Raw genomic sequence first — 17,765 nt, forward strand, 5'->3', positions numbered from 1 at the left:
TCTCTTCTTGTAAGCTATTCTCTAGGCACGGGTCAGCCTCCCAACGTGGTCAACTGCTCTGTCTCTGTAAACAAGCCTTGTTGTAGCTTTGGCAGTGGCCGAACCACCTGCACTAACTACGAGATAAAGAAACACGCGGCCCAAATGGGACACAGAAATGTCAGGAGGAAAACTGGCTAACAGTTCAGACAAACGCAAGACTACTCCCTCCCTTCTTAGAAGACAGCACAGTACACAGGTGGCTAGCCTCCTCAGAGGACTAGAGGCATGGTTAATACACAGGCCGAACATGTAAGCCACACAGCTCAGTTTTACATAAACACGTAGGTACTGGACACTCTAGAGACAAAAGGTTAACAAGCATCTCTAGGTACAGGGCAGCTTATAATAAGAATAAGCAGCCAGGAAGTTTATACTGATTTAACTCATCCACCTACTTTAAATTAAAAGGTTGTAGCCAGCAGAAGAAAACAAAGTTTCAAAAGTGATCTCATTCCCACCATCTTCCATAATTGTGCAACTACTTTCTGTGCATATTTGCTCACAATTCTCTTCTTAATAAGGTTTAGTATTTAAATTTGTGCCCCTACCAGAAGTCCCTATACCAATTCTGGAAAACTGCGTATCTGATGAAGATGCACAATAAATGTGTTCTAAGTACAACACAGACTTATGGGTATGGGCTGGGGAGACAAACTGTCCTCTTTATGGATGTACCTGTCTCTCATGGGGCTTTAATTTTCCCATTTATATGATAATTTCTCCTGGTAAAAGGTTTAATCCAATTTAAATTAAAAGAATAAAAGAATATATAGAAGTGAGTGTGTGTTTATAACTATTGATACTATGTAACTAATTTATATCAAATGTGGTGTGGATCAGATTTACTATTTTGATTAGTATGTATAACAAGAGAAACAAACTGGATGGCTACTATGTAGCTAGCACTGTCATCTCATTTAATATTCATAAAGTTCCATGAAGTATCCCAGTTTTATAACTGAATAAATTAAGTCTCAAAAATGCTGGAGAAATTGCCTGAAGTCACACAGTTACTATGCGGTAAATCCATAACTCATATTCACAACTATCTGACCCACAGGACTATTCCCATAACTACAATGTAGTTGCTCTAATAGATGGAAGTAGAAAGATGAAGCAAACTGCAGAAGAAAATTAGGTAATATTAAATAACCATAATACTCATTCCTGCAAGTACTAAATCATATTTGACAACTCAATATGCAAATGGTTTTGTATTTGCCAAATATGTATCCAAGTGGAAAATTTCTTTCTTTTTAACTCTATTAAATGTATTAAAAAGTTGGATCAGAGAGCCTTGACTTACCTGTGTTGCCATCTGTACTCTCCATAGATGGTTTACTGGTTTCTGATAGATTGTTCATTCTTGAGTCTGCAATCAATCAGAAATAAGGATTTTTAAAACCAGGGATAAAGGTAAGGTTAAGGAGGCAAACCTGTGCAGAGGAAAGGGTTAACTAGCATTATCATCACATGTGTATGTGTAAGGCTAATATTTCAAAACTATAAAAGTTTGCCTCAAGGAAATTCAGGATTTTCTAGAGCTGGATTTCTGAAGGTATCCACAAATTATCTTTCTAAGGAATTTTAAGATTCTTCTAATAATCCCTAAACTTAAAGCAGAACTCTTACCTGAAAAAAACTATTAAGACTTCGACAGGTAGAAAGAATAAGCACTTTATAACATTAAGTGTATGCTAAAGAAATAAAACTGGGGAAGGGGAAGTACCTGAAAAGGTAAAAAACAAAAAACAAAACAAAAAATTCCATTATTCCCAAATGAAGTATCTTTTTCCATAAGCAAATTTATTCATTATTTATAACTTCATAATAGATGGGATAGTAACTCAATAGACTAAAAGAAAACATTTCTAAGCGAAATATTTCCATTTCATTTCCCTACCCAACCAAAGGGAAAGTCAAAGCGACACTATGTCAAATGCATACCTAAATTATAAACCTGTACAAAAAGTTGTACCAGAAATATAACAGATATCTCTAATAATTTCAACACTGAGTCACAATCACATCCATTTAAAAATTATATTACCTTGATATCCCAAATAAATCTTCTAAATTTGAGTTTACCTGTTTTGGTGTTATCTACTTTATCAAGGTTTATTTCTATAATGAAACATATTTATTGAGCTCAATTAGCTATCCCAAAAATATACAGATGAGACAAGAGCAACACGATTTTTTCTGAAAATAGTGAAAAAATATACATCTTGTACTATATCCACTATAAAACCAAACTTAGAATATTTACAATCAAGAACAACTTAATTATCAAGTAAGTTCTGCCTTTTTTCCTCCAAGTTAAGAACCATTTAACAGTAGTTATTAGTAAAGAATTAATATTTAAAACTATACTATGATTTTTTAACCAAAGATCACATTTTTCTCAGCAGAAAATGTAACTGATTTACATTAGGAAATCAAAACAATCATTAGAAGTCTCAATCATAACTGGTCACAGCTGTATTATCTACACACTTAAGAGACATAGGAAAAAAATCAGGAATCCTTCTTTCATAAACTTCATTTCCATCCTAGAAACTGTGTAATAGTTTTTCTAATATAGTTAAGTTTTGTAACTGATGGTTTGATTTATGGGCTTAGGCAGTCCTATCATTATCTTTAGTTCATTCTTCAGATTTTCGAAGGCTTAAAATTTGTATGTATTTGATCATAAATAAGGACAGTTGTATAACTTCCTTCTGCCACTGTCCACAAAAATTTACATACCATCTGAAAGCATACTAAGGTTTGAAAGGAACAGGTGTACAACTTAGTGAAAATCAGCTTTCTGAATGACTTACCCAAACTGTTATGAAAGTTAACAAAGTTCACAACAATTCGGTAGAATAAACCTTTATGGAAGCTTAATGCTTCCTTTAGAATGAGTTTTATAGGAAAGCAGAAAAGAGTCAATCAATTAATATTCAAAAACACATTCATGAACATCACAGACACAAAGTAAGCATAATTTTTAGCAAGTCATGACCCTGTCCTTGCACAATTCATATCATTTCAGTATCTATACACCAAAAATTATGTCACAAGTATTTTATGTAAATCTACAAAATTGTCAAGAGTGTCAAAGGGGTTTAACAAAATTACTTCAAACATATAGAAAAGAATAAAACAATAAAAATCTGATTAAGTGTACAATGATGGGGAGACTATTTCAATGATATAAATAGCATAATTGTAAAACAAGTCCTAAAACTATCTCCCAAAGATATTTTCTTTTCATTACCTGAATTCCCAATTTACTAAATGTAAAAAAGTAAACACAAAAATAAATTCTTCTTGATATCTGACATTTTTTTCTTTCTGGGCAATATTAAAAATACAGGTCTTTCTGGACTGACTTTACATAATGAATGTAATATGCAGTCTACAAGTCATTACTAAATTCCTGACATCAATTTGTTGCCTATGCCAGTCACCCTTTATACTGTGATTTTTACTGTGATGGACAATATGACTACTACCTTGGGTTTAGGCCATGCCTTTTGCATAAGAGTTTAAACATTTTCACAATTATCAGTTTACTGTACTTCATCCTCAGCAATTGTGTGTGTGATAAACGCAGTCTTAGTTTTTAGTGGGGCGGGGAATGACACACAAGGAAAAAAGCTGCAAGATATCCAACTCCTGGAGTTCAGATCATCTGCCTTTTCTGATGACTACAAGGACCTAGAAAGGTTTCAGTATTTCTGCATATAAACAAACAAAACTTCATACAAAATATGGCCACCATGGGCCATCCTATGTCTAAATACCAAAGTGTCTCAACCTATTTTAGTCATCAAAGACAGTTTATATGTTCGAATAGGACATTTCCTTCTCTAAAGGGCTATGGGGAAAACTCTAAAAATTGGCTTTCCAACAGTTAAAACTTTACTGTTCTGAAGAACATAGTTGGTTTTTCAAAGTAAAAGTGAAGGCTAATCTTAGACAAAATGTGAAAACAGCAAATAATTTCTAAAATGTAGAAACTGATCAACACATGTAGTCACCACTGCATTTACCCTCTGTAGTAATACTTATAGGAACAATTCTGCACAATGGTTCCACTTTTTCACTGAGCATTTTTGTATGAGTCATTCTCATTAGATATGCAAAACTACTTTGTTAATATGTACATATTATTTAAGTAGTTTATACTTTGATTTAAAATGTTCTTAGAGCTACATGAAATGTTCTCCACAGAAATTCCCAAATTCCTCCATTAAAGCCAAATTCTAAATTCACACTATTTACTGAAAACACTGCACCCTCTGAACCAGAAGAGCTGGTTGTAGGGAGAGACCTACAGCAAATTCTGTATGCCTGTGCTGTGTAAATGCTTTCCTCCTTCCCTGTTCAATCCACCTCTCCCCCTCCCCAGAGCTAGTTGCATACGTGATTAAGCATTTATGCATAGTCAACCCTCCACATGCTATTTCCATATTAAAGCTCTAAGAACGAACTGAGCTGGTACCCACCTAGAACATAGTCACTGCAGTCCAGCATTGCTGTGAAATCTTCTAGAAGTGAAGACAGTCCAAAGCAAGGAAGAAACAGGTATCAGTCTGGGGTGGGGAAGGAAGGTACTACTATTTCTAACAAATCTGCAGTATGTTCTTCAGAGAACAAGAGTGGGGGCAGTGGAAAGTGGATTAACGGGAGAAGCAAAATACAACTTCAGTTACACCATAGCAATCTTCAACTGAATAAGGAAACTTCAGTTGCTCAGAGGAGTTTTAGCCTCTCCTACCAGCGAGGACTGACATTGTCAAGGCAACTGAAGCATGAAAAGTTCCCCTTTTTGTAATAAAATAGAAACAAAGATTGCAGCTGGCAGTTTCCATAATGAAGCTTAATCAGTATGCGCGTGATTAGGGCCTTATGCAAATCTCTCCTCGTTAGCACAGCAGCCAGCACTTTGAAGTCCACGAACAATTCATTTACAGAATACACTGAAAGCACTCCCTGCATAATTTAAATCGTTGCATAAATATTTATCAGCTCATTTGCATATTAATTGGCAGTGCATGAAGGGAAAAATTATCTCCTGAGTGCCAGCATAATAATTAGGAGGATAAAATGAGATTTCTTCCAATGGCCTGGCTTCTTGGACCTAACTTGAGATAGTACCAAGGGAGAAGGGAGGGACAGCAGACAGAATTCTGTTGAAATGCCACTGAAATGACACGTACAAATTAGAAACAACTCTACAGACTTAAGCACCTTTAATCTTATTCCTGCTGGCAACAATGACTTCAGTAATAAGAAGATTTGCAAAAAGCTTTCTACACAATCCAAATAATCCCAAGGAAACAATTAGCAAGGTAGAAGCAGAACACAGGGCTGTCAAGATGGTGCTAGTCTACTGATAGGGAATTTTCCAGTTATTAACACACACCGTCAGGAGAAAGTCCTACTTAAACACAGCAATGGTGTAAATGTAAAAGCAGGGTAGAATGTCTGAAAGTATCGGTGAGAGGACAGAAATTCATTATCTACAAATCTTTTTATATTAAATTAACAGAATAGATTAGTTGAATGCTACATATTATGGCAGCATCCTTCTCTCATTAAATCTATTTCACATAGGAAGACTGCTATTCAGAATACAGATCCTTGAAAAACTGGCCATGTAAACTGTGGAGTTACTTAGTATTCACAAGTAAATTTCACTTAATAGGCCCATCCTTACTAAATAACATGTATATTCAATTTAAAGTGAATTTATAAGGTAAACCATCAATGTAAAACCTTTCAGGCATTATAATATGACATTATATCCTCACCATCACAGACAATTCAAGAGAAGATACATAAAAACTGCATAAGGTAGGCATTATTATCTCCTTTTTAGGAGTAAGGAAGCTGAGGCACAGAGAAATAAAGGACTTTTTACACAGTATTACATTAATAATTTGGAGTTGGGATTTAAAACCAGATTTTGCTGACATCAAAATCTGAGCTTTGGGCTACTATTTTGAATTACAGATGAGTTACACATTCAGGAAAAGGGAGGAGGGCGTCTAAAGCAGCAGAATAAAATGGTTTGTTTTCAGTATAGTGAGGAAAGAGACCACTATACTGGTGTAATTGGTGGAAAAAACATGTGTACACTAGATATAAGGAGTTCTCAAAGGTGTCATTTTATTAATAACCTGCTTTTACTTACAGCCTGTCTTCAAGCATGCCAGATATCTGATTTTTAAAATATATATAGCTTTCTCCAACATTAAGGCTGAAATTAAACTTAACATGCATATGAAGAAAGACAAGATTTTTATATTTTAAGAAGATTTCCTTGCAACTCAATAACTTGCAGAACCAAACACCTTCCTTAACTTAGATCAATATTCTATTTCTATTGCTAGCTTTTCTGTTTTATGAAATCATAAAATGCATATGAAGAGAGTTCAGGGGAGAAACTTAACACTGCCACTTAGTGCCTGTGAGACCTGTTTAAGTTCCTTCCTTCCTGGAGTCTTAATGCTGTCATACGTAAAGTGATGACACTATTCCCTTCACACGGCTGCTGTGAGATAGATGTGTTCAGGCTTCTCAGCCTACAGCAGAGACTTGAATTAAGAGGCAGAGGTGCTAGAGGTGCTACAGGAAACATGAAGTCACCTGATAAATATGGGACATCCTTTGAAAGCATCAATTTTATTCAATAATTAACATCACTTGATATTAAAATAAACAAAAGTATACAGAGTACAAATTCCAAACGCTTTTTTAAGGTAGAATGTGTTGGACTATACAAGTTCTACTTGGTAGGAAAAGAGAAGCAACAGTGAATGAGTCTAAAATATAGAAATCAAATGTTTCACTCCTTTTATATTCACCAAATTTTTAATATACAGTATTGTTTGCACTTTTGTACTTTATGCAGTAGCACTTAGAAAATGTCTCTCCTTTGCCTACCTGGTCTTTCATATATTAGGTTGGGGTGATGTAGAACTATAGCCAGACAATCACTGTTTGCTGGTAGGAACACCACAGAGGCAGTGCCTTCATATTTAATTACCTCCTTGCTCGAGCCAAGAGAGTTCCAGGGGTCTCTGCAGAGTGGGGAGGCTGTGGCTCACCAAAGCACATAGGCTATTGTCCAGAATGAGATGCCTTTCTCCTCTGACTAGAGGCTCACCCAGGCATCTGAGTTTGCTATCATGTGAAAATCCTTTTCTGCCTCCCTTGAAGTAGGTACCCTGGGAATTCCAGAGGGAAGGTTTAAATACTGAAGAGTTTCCCAAACCTCATTCAAAATAAGGAAAGTTCATGTAATTTTTTCCCACAGTCTCAAATGTTCATTTCATGTGGTCCTCTGTCTGAAATATCAGCAAAGAATCACTTCAGTTAAAAAAAACCTAAAAATAACACCTTTTGTTAAAAGAAAGAAAACCCATTTCTGAAAGGTTTATGGGATTGCTGGTCATTCATATCTCAGCATAAGTAATCCAATCCAATTGCTTTCTTCTAACAACTGCTTAAGGAATGTTTCCATTGGAGTAGGGCCCAATAAAAGCCCTAATGAAGTAACTTCTACGCAGATGACCCGAAGTTAGGATGTAAGGGCCATAAAAAGTAGAAAGACTAGAAAATAGTACCATATGGAAGTATAAAGAGGAGCTAAAAGGGCAAAATTCTAATTCATGTATTTCAAAATTATGCCCAATATTTGGTCTTTTTCCCTAAAAGGGGGGAAGAATTTTTCTAGGACGCAGAATTTATGTCTAACACTATTAGTACTAAAAGGATTTTACACTTAAAAGCAAAGTTTTGAGCTGGTCCAAGTCTCATTAGAAGTTGAGGCAATAACAATTGGATTACAAACTAGCATTTTAAAACACACCTTTTGTGTATGAGTAAAAGTGAGGACAGTATGTACTTTACTTTACTAGATAATTAACACCAAACCTGGCCATGTTGCATATAAATAGTTGTTTGTACACATTATTTTGTACTGACTGTATACTTGCTCTAATGGGTGGAAATGTCTGACTCAATGAGGATGTCCTGTCACCTTTCTTCTGTCTCGGAGTGGGATGGCCCCCAGGCATCTATAGTTCACCAGCATCTCACTACCCCAACCCAGGGCCTTGTGCATGTTAGGTTAGTGTTCTATCATTGAGCTACATCCCTAGTCCTCGTCTCTTTTCAAATTCTGTCACTACTTTAGTAGTGCTTATGCACTATGGCTTCCTGAATTTTTGTGCCAATACAAGGGTAATAAGCATCCCAGGGTTCTACAAACTTAAGACATATTCCTCTACTCAGCTAAGTAAATGTTCTTCAGATTGATCAGATGTTTATTAACATGTCTTAAAAATACACGTGGTAAACATTCCATAAACATTTAGCAACCTTTGGTCTATCTAAAATGCCCTTCCTTCTATATATCAATTTGTGAAAGAAATGTTTACCTACCTTATAAAGACAGGTTAAAAAACTATGGCCTCATATCTTTCTTCAGTCCTCCAATTGTGAAGTAACTATTTCTTCCTTTGAAAGCTTATAGCAATTATGGATCCCTCTTTTGTTTCTGACTTATTATTCATAAATTCATAGGAATTTGTAAAGATAGTTCCCACGTACCCTTCACCAATTTTCGCCACTGGTTACATCTATGTCACAAAGAAACTGATGTTGGTATAAAGCAGTGATAGTGAACCTTTCAAAGCTTTCAAGGATACAAACAGGCTACTGTGGCACATGTGCCACAGGTTTGCCACCACTGGTATAAAGTGTGTGTATAGTTCTATGCTGTCGCATGTGTAGATTCATGTTCTCACAAAGAATTCCATCCTGACACCCATAACAGGCATACTTCCTTTGACTACTCTTGATCCCTGACAACCACTGATTTGTCACGTCATCCACTTTTATAACTAGTTATTTTGAGGATGTCAGACAAATGGAGACACGTAATTTGAGGGACCATTTCAAATTGGCGTTTGTTTTTTTCTCAGTATTAAGCCTTTAAGGTCCACCCAAGTTTTTGCTTATCAACAGTCCACTCCTTTACACTGCTGCATAATAATCCATAATATTGATTACCATAGTTTGCTTAACCAATCACACATTGAGGGACTTTTGCTTGTTTCTATTTTTTTGGTATTACACATAAAGCTGTTATAAACATTCACACATAGAATATATAGAGGATGAGAGGCTCCACATTGGGAGAAAATATTTGCAAGTAATATGTAAGAGATGCTTATCTGTAATATGTAAAACATATCTATATAAATGTTTTTAAATAGACAAGTTTTTCTCTAGGATAAATGTACAAAAGTGACACTGCTGGATCATATGGTACGTATAATGTTTAATTGCCAAACATTTTCCAGCTTTACATTCCCAAAAGCAACATTAAAAAAACCCAGTTCTTTAAATCTACACCAGCATATGGCCATTTTAGTTATTCTAACAAATGTGTAGTGCTATCTCATGGAGATCTTAATTTATATTTCCCTTATGGCTAGTAATACTAAACATGTTTTGTGTGATTATTTTCTAATTATATATTTTCATTAGTGAAATGTCTAGGCTTTCCTTTGGGGCTCTTTTAAATCCCCAAAATTTATTTTCTAATGGATTAGGTTTTTTAGGATAGAGTTTTGAGAGTTCTTCATATACTGTGGGTAACAGTCTTCATCATATATGTGTTTTGTAAATATTTTTCCCATTGTACAGCTTGTCTTTTCATTTTAATAACAACAAAACATCCTAATTTTAACACAGCCAATTTATCTGTTTCTTCTTTTATGGGTTGTATGTTTGATGCCATGTTTTAAGAACTTTTCATCAAGCAATATATTCTGAAGATTTTCTTTTATTTTTCCCCCTAGTGTAAGGTTTAGTTAGGTTGAGATTCCTTTTTTCCATACTACCTTTTATTTTATTTTATTTTATTTTGGTTTTGGTTTTTCTACGGTACCGGGAACCAAACTCATGACCTTGCACTTGCCAGGCAGGCGCTTTTGCTGCTGAGCTAAATCCCCAGCCCCCCATACTACCTTTTATAAAAGTCCTTCCTTCCTTCCCTGAGTCACTTTTGTATTTTATTCACAAATAAGTTGGCTGTATGTCTGTGAGTCAACTCCTGAATTCTCCATTCTGTTCCACTGATCTGTATGTCAATTCCTTCATCAATACTACTAGGCTTGATTACTGTAGCTACATGAGTCTTGCAATTGGGAAAACAGGTTCTTCCTATTCTTTTTCAAAACTGTTAGCTATCTAGTTCCTCTATAGTTCTGTATTAATTTTAGAATAATCTTGTTTATATCTGTAACAAATCTTTTGTAGACTTTGACTGATAGGAATTACATTCAATCTTTACATCAATTTGGAAGAACTCATGTTTCCAATGTTGAATTTATGTCTTCTGCAAAATCTGGAGATTTTAGCCATTATTTCTTCAGGTTCTTTTTGGCCCTTCCTGGCTGTCCTCCCCTTCTGAGATTCTAATGAATATTAGTGCAGATCTTTTTGTTGTAGACCTTTCTGAGGATCTGTTCACTTTTATTTGTTCTATTTTCTCTGGCTTGTTCAGACTGGACAATTTGACTAATTCATCTTCCAGTTCACTCTGTTCCCTCCATTCTGCTATGAGTATATCCAGTGAGTTTATTTTGTTATTTTTTTATTTTTTTTGGTTTTTCTCCGGTACCGGGAACCGAACTCATGACCTTGCGCTTGTCAGGCAGGCGCTTTGCCGCTGAGCTAAATCCCCAGCCCCTCCAGTGAGTTTAAAACATTTTAGTTACTTTAGTTTTCAGTTTTAAAATTTACACTTAGTTCTTTATATTTTTCACCTCTTCACAGAGGTTTTATATTTCTTTGTGAAGTTTTCATTTTCCCCCTCTTTGTTGTCAAGTGTGTTCACAATGACTCCCAGAAGCATTTTTTGACAGTTGTTTTTAAATCCTTCACATAATCCTACCATTTTTTGTCTGTGTCTATTTGTCTTTTCTCACTCAGCTCAGATTTTCTGGGATCTTGATACCAATTAACATGTGGACATTTAGTGTGTTCCTACAGTTGGGATGTCATTTACATCTTCTATTTTAATTGGCCTCTTATCATTGTCACCACTCCAGGAGGCCAGATGGGAGGCTCCTTGTTCCTCCCATAGTAGAGTAGAGATTCAGGTTCTCAAAGTGGCCTCCAAGGATGCCCAGGGAAGGTGGGGGAAAATCACCAAAGATGCTCAAGGAGGTGGGGAAAATCACTGTTACTACTGGGAAGGGTGGGACTTCTGGCCCCTCTGCCAGGTTTCCATTAATACTACTCTTGCTGGGCAGGGACAGTAGGCTGCATTATTACTGAGTGATGGTGATGTTCTTATTCTCCTATGAGCTTCCTCTAACTGCATCCCAGGGTAGGGAAGGGAAAGTTCAGGCTTCTCACAAATCTCCACTAACACTCTGGGAGTTCCATTGCTATAAGCAAGGATCTGAGTCTTCCTTGGCAGCATCCTGGCAGGAGGGTGGGATGCCTTGTTACACCCTGCTGACAGAGTAGGCTGGGGCTCCCCACTGCACCTGTGCTGAGAGGTTTCGGAAGGGAGCTGCAGTTCTGTTCTACCACAGCTGACTTGAGTAGTACAGTGATTATTAACTACAAGTCTGCTATCTTGCTAGGCTACTCCTCTCCTTTGGTTAAAGAACAGCCACTTTCTGTTGAGGACCACTCCCCTCCCCATGCCTACTGCTGCTTTCCCAATTTCTCTAGTACCATATTAGGATGTAGGAAGGGAAGCAAAGGTCTGAAAATTCACCCCTGTGTTATTCCTCGGGTCCCAAAGTCCCAGGTTTGTCTTTTTCCCTCCAATGTTCAGAATGTTCTGATTGTTTTGTGTACAATATTTACTGGTTCAAGTGTATGTACTTAGTAGTAGTGTTGGGGAAAAGATTTACTCCATCTTTCCAGAAGCAGAGGTCCTGCTGTGCCTCTTTTATAGTCACTTATTCCTGTACTGGTTTGGGACATAAAGTTATTTTGTATTATCTTTTCAGTTAGCTACCACAGTAATCCTGGCCTCGTTAAAATTTTTGTAGTTTTTCCCATTTCTTTAAGAAAAGGATTATTTGTTCTTTCAAGATTTTAAAAAATTTCCCAAGCAAAATAGTCAGTTCTTATGTCTCATCTGGTACACCAATGGGTTTCTACAGGAGAGAATTCCTTTTGCTAGGTACACCTCAGTTCTTCTAATGATTATTGCTTATTCAGATTTTGTTTCTTCTTGAGCCAGTCTGAATAAGCAAACATTATTAAAAGAACTGTGCTCATTTAATTTCAGTAGTTCCACTATGTAATATCTGTATTTAAGGCCAACTACTTCCCCCTCCATACACCACTTTGGCTATAGCCCACAGGTTTTGATATGTAGTTTTCCTGCCTACATTTTTAATAATGCCCATTAAAATGCCCCTCAATTTAATGATGGTTTGATTTGCAGTTTTTACAATCTTTTTGGGTGACAAGGTCTCACTGTATAGTTGAGGCTGGCCTTGAACTCAGTATGTAGCTCAGGCTGACCTTGAACTTAGGGTGATCCTCCAGCCTCAACCTCCTAAAATGTGCCACCACACTCCGCTGATTTACAATTTTTTGTGTACCCACATCACCATTTTTTTTTAACTTTCAGTACAGAATTCAATAAATTACATGACATATTCAGCACTTTATTATAAAATGGCTTTGTATCGGGTAATTTTGTTTAACTGTAGTCTAAGTGTTCTGAGCACATGTAGACTAAGCTATAGTGTTTGGTAAGGTATGCTAAATGCATCTCAACCAACCGTATTTTCAACTTACAATGGGTTTATTAGAACATAATCTCATTGTGAATTGAGGAGATATATATATATATATACACACTCCTCTCTTTTGGTTATATAGATATATCTCCATACTTGTAGAGAATAGTCATTAAAATTGCTTGTAGAGAATAGTCATTAAAATTCCTCACTGAGGGCTGGGGATAGAGCTTAGTGGTAGCATGCATGCTTACTGTGAGGCCCTGGGCTTGACCCCTAGCACCACAAATCTAAAACAAAACCTTCCCACTGATATTAAGAATTTATCAATATTTCTTTTAAATTATCATTTGCTGTATTTTAAAACTGTATTTTTATGGCATGGTCATTTGTGCTGTCAGACAGCTCTTTTATCACTTAAAATTATCCTACTTTATTGACTTTTTTCCTCTTCTAGTTTCAGACACTACTATTACTCTACCTTCTTTTTGATACTATTTGATTGGTATATCTTTGCACATTCATTAAACATCACTTTTGTGTCATTTAGTTTTAGGTATGTCTCTTAAAAAAGAAATGATAGGATCTGGATCTGAATGTCTGCTTTTACTAGGTTTGGTTAACCCACCTACTTTTTTGTGATTATTGATATATGTCTTTTTTGTTATCTTATTTCACAGTTTTTATTTATCTTACTTGTTTTTTGTTGTTTTTCCCTATTCTAATTTATATTAGGTATATTTTCTTTATCCCCTTTTTTCCTCCTGTTTGTCAGATAAATATTCTCTTCAGTGACTGTTTTAATCACTAAAAGAACTTTGTATTTCTCTCACAAATTCTAAAGTTAATCAACATACCTAGATAATTCCATAATAAAATGTCATTATATACATTATATTCACATATAAAATAACTACTTGAAGTTTTTGGAATTCATTTACACTTTGGCATATCTCTTCCATAAATAATGTTCAATGAAAAGACTTCAAGAGTATGGTAACTCAGAGTAGAATTAATTTAAAAACATTAAAAAGTTCACATTGTTCTCCCCTAAGCTATGGAATATTTCCGTATCACAAAAGCAATCCATTTAAAACTGACTACATGCCTTAAAATGAAAACAGTCAATGTACAGAGCATTTCCATCTGCCTGCCCAACTCATTATCTTTTTATACCTTAAATTAACAAAAGCTACGACTAGAGTTAAAATGGTATAAAATGCTTCATTAAATTTAACTTTTAAAATATCTCTTACAAATAGCCTATTATATAGGAAGGCAAAGCATCAATAACAAAAAAATTACTGTCAATTTCGAACTAATAGGTTTCTAATTAAAACTAAGAATAAAGGAAGTAAATTAACCCAAGGTGATACAGCATAAGCAAATTTGTCTGCTCTCCTTTACTATGTCATAATAAAAGAATGCCAGGGATATAGCTCAGTGGTACAGGACCTGCCTGGCAAGCGGGAGGTCATGAGTTCCATTCCCGGCACACACACACACACACACACACACACACACACACACACACACACACACAGAATGAACTTCTTTTCCATAATTTAATTCAAAAGCCATTAGATGGGACTAAGCAGGGTAGGTATCCTTGCCTTATGGAAGTGAGAAGAAAGCAGCAGTCAGGAGGTTATACAGGAAGATTACTCCAGTAATTCAGCTTTAAGGACAGGGTGAACTAAGCTTATCACTGTTGGAGAACAGAATTAAAACTCGGAGAACAGAAAAGTCTACAATGAACTCTATGGTACTGGTTTGGAATAGACATTTTGGTATAAACTCATGGTTTTCAAAATACACAGATACAGAAATGCAGGCTTAAGTACACATACACACACATACACATATAATTATGTTCTTTCGCTCTATTCACTGAGGACCCAGAAGCAGCAAAACCCCTACAGCAATGAACATACTTGGCATTGAGATCTTGGTTCCTAAACACCATTTTCCACTACAAGGAACCAAAGACTCTAAAAGAAGTGCTTTAAAAATTAAGGGAAAAAGATTATGGGAATAAGGGGGAAAAACACAGAAGCTAGCTCAAGGGGTTTTCACCAAATTTTATAACTTGAGACAAATAAAAGTAATAATGAAATCAATCATAGCCACTACTCATAAGAATTCACAAGTCTATAATGACATAAATAAACACTGTAATAAGACGAGTAAGATTTTCCTGACAGAATGTCCAATAATAGAAAAAATATACGTAGTAAAACCCTGGACTGGGGGCTGGGGATTTAGCTCAGCGGCTAAAGCTCCTGCCTGGCAAGAGCAAGGTCATGAGTTCGGTTCCCGGTACCGGAGAAAAACCAAAAAAAAAAAACCCTGGACTGTAACCTGTTCTGCAAGTGCTTTGCAAGATGAACAAATACTTCTAATAAATTTTAACTTGATAAATGATATTTTACAATACAAGTAGTATGCCAAATATGGTATATGATCACAACTGAGCCAACGCCCCCCATCTCCTGCTGCAGGATTGTGTGCAGTGTCACACTGCCACAAAATCCTCAAAAGGAGGTGAAAGCAAGTGTTACTGGAGCATGAGAAGAAAATATCATTGCGCCAACAGAGAGCAATGATTCAGTTAGTGGTAGTGAAAGTCCTACAATAACCCTCCTCTCTCATCTCCCTCACACCAGCCACAAAGGTTTTCAATAGGTAAGCGCAGCTTATTTTATGTTTCTTTATACTCTGCATCTTCTTTATTGTTTTGTATTATATTACAGTACTGCAATCATTTTTGGGTCCCCACAAAAATCTATTAATTACAAACAGAGGTTACAGTGGAGAACCCTGTGAACACTGCCTTAATCAGGTGATCAAAGTTAACATCACTAGTTGAGAGGGAAATCAAAAGTGCACCATCTGAAAGGTGAGGAACTCAGCATCTTACGAGCGGTTGCGCATACTGGACTCAGAACCATTAGACAAACCCAAATCCAAAGACATTCTATAAAATGCATTCTTCCAAAGTATAATGGTCCTGAAAACTAAGAACTATTCTAGATTCATGAACAGTAAAGCTGTATGACAATTAAATGTAATCCAGGATCTTAGATTGGCTTACCTTGGTATAAAGGACATCTTTCTAAAAAACTGGCAAAATTTGGACAGCCAATGGATTAACTGATACTGTAGTAATCTATCACTGTTAAATTTCCTGAGTTTCATGTTTTTATCACAGCTATCTAGAAAAAAGTTCCTATTTATAGGAATTACATATGAAAATATTTGAGGGTAGTGGAACATCAAGTTAGCTACTCTCTTTCAGCTTTCTTATGGTCTGAAAGTATTTTCAAATAAAAAGAAAAAAATAGCAAAGAAAGGAAAAAAGAAATCAACAAATTATCATATACTGCTTTTTGTTGTTGTTATTCTAGTGTTGCTTTGCCCTTATCCTTGTTTCTGATATCCCTAATCACAAGAAAAGGCAAATATTAACACCAGCAATACCACAATTTTTAGAGAATTATGAAATACACATGTAGTCTATTCTCAGGAATATACTTACAACAATTGAAAAAGTATTCTGATGGACATCTAAAGATCTTATAGAAGAGGAATCCACATTTTAAAGTTCTACGTTTTATTAATTCAAGTTTGGCTTGTGTGGGTGGTTACTTTGCAGTACTGGAGCTATAACCTGAGATGCTCTACCACTGAGCTATATTCACAGCTCTTTTCTTTCCACTTTTGTATTTTGAGACAAGATTTTGTTAAGAGTTGTCCAGACCAGCCTTGAATTTGCAATCCTCTCCTGGCTCAGCATCTCCAGTAGCTAGGATTGTAAGCATGTGCCACTAGGTCAGAAGGAAGTTCAAATTTAAAGCATTAAAGCATTGAGTCTTAAAGTTTCCATAGATGTTGGCATCACTTACTATCTGAAGAAAGAGAGGTTGAAAACTACAACACTAAATTCTATTAAATACTTTAGAAACTCAGATAATTTCAATTAAAACCTCCCCGCTATAAGGCAATATTAGAAAATGAATTTTAAATATAGTGTTCTAGCTATATTGTCATGTTCTTCTAAAACTACCATTTTAGTAGCACTACAATGTGATGTGTCTAACTTATCTTTCTTCACTCAAAGAGGTGCTAAGCAAAGACTTACTATCTGTTCTGGATTGACTGTATCCTCCCGAAGATGTTAAAGTCCAAACCTCTTGTACCTGTAAATGTGACCTAACTTAGAAATACAGCCTTTTCCATGATCACATTAAAATGAGGTCATTAATGTGGACCCTGATCCAATATGACCATGTTGTCCTTGTAAAAAGAAATCTGCATACAGAAAGACATGATTCAGTGGGAATACAAGAAGAGAGGCATGAACAGACTCTCCGTTACATCCTCCAGAGGGAGAGTTAATACCTTATATTGGACTTCTAGACTCCAGAACTGTGAGACAATAAATTTCTGTTGTCTAAGTTTGTGGTATTCTGTTATGGCATCACTAGGAAACTAATAAAACATCTGAACCTTGAAGAAACCTTGATTCAAAATGGAAAAAATTTTACGGTCTCCCAAGGTTGTACTTAAAATGAATGTATTATTTTGAAAACAATTAGGAATTATAAGAAAAACTTTTCATTGATGCTTCAGTATTTCTGATTTTTTAAAACAGACTTGCAATACATAAGCCAGAAAGTCATCTTCACTGCACATGGTAAAAACACAGCCCCAGGATTATACAGGTATGTTTGAAGGATAGGTTGGTTTTCTTTCTCTTTTTACCCCACATTTAATCCTTAAATAAAATTCCTTAAGAAGTACAGGTCTTCTTTTTAAAAAACTCAAAAAATTTTTTGATACAGCTCTAGCCAGATAAGCACTCCACAACTAATTTTGAAAGGTCTATTTAAAAAAATTTTTAGGAAAATAATTCTTGCTTGATGATTAACTATAAAAAAT

The 17,765-nt window shown here is 35.6% G+C and overlaps 1 protein-coding gene across 5 annotated transcripts in view; it reads right to left on the reverse strand.

Annotated features, from left to right (window-relative positions):
- The window catches only part of Pou2f1 (POU class 2 homeobox 1), a 165,069-nt gene that overhangs the window by 66,722 nt on the left and 80,582 nt on the right, over positions 1 to 17,765 (reverse strand). For 4 of the 5 annotated variants that reach the window (XM_005398232.2, XM_005398227.2, XM_005398229.2 and 1 more), the window contains one exon: positions 1,349 to 1,414. In XM_005398232.2, coding sequence (XP_005398289.1) covers positions 1,349 to 1,414 — 66 coding nt within the window. Of the gene's footprint in view, positions 1 to 1,348; positions 1,415 to 4,538; positions 4,629 to 17,765 lie in introns of those variants that run through there. The other variant, XM_005398228.2, reaches the window with a different exon arrangement.

The sequence above is a fragment of the Chinchilla lanigera genome, unplaced genomic scaffold, assembly GCF_000276665.1.
Source record: "Chinchilla lanigera isolate Chin_1 unplaced genomic scaffold, ChiLan1.0 scaffold00061, whole genome shotgun sequence".
NCBI lineage: Eukaryota > Metazoa > Chordata > Mammalia > Rodentia > Chinchillidae > Chinchilla > Chinchilla lanigera.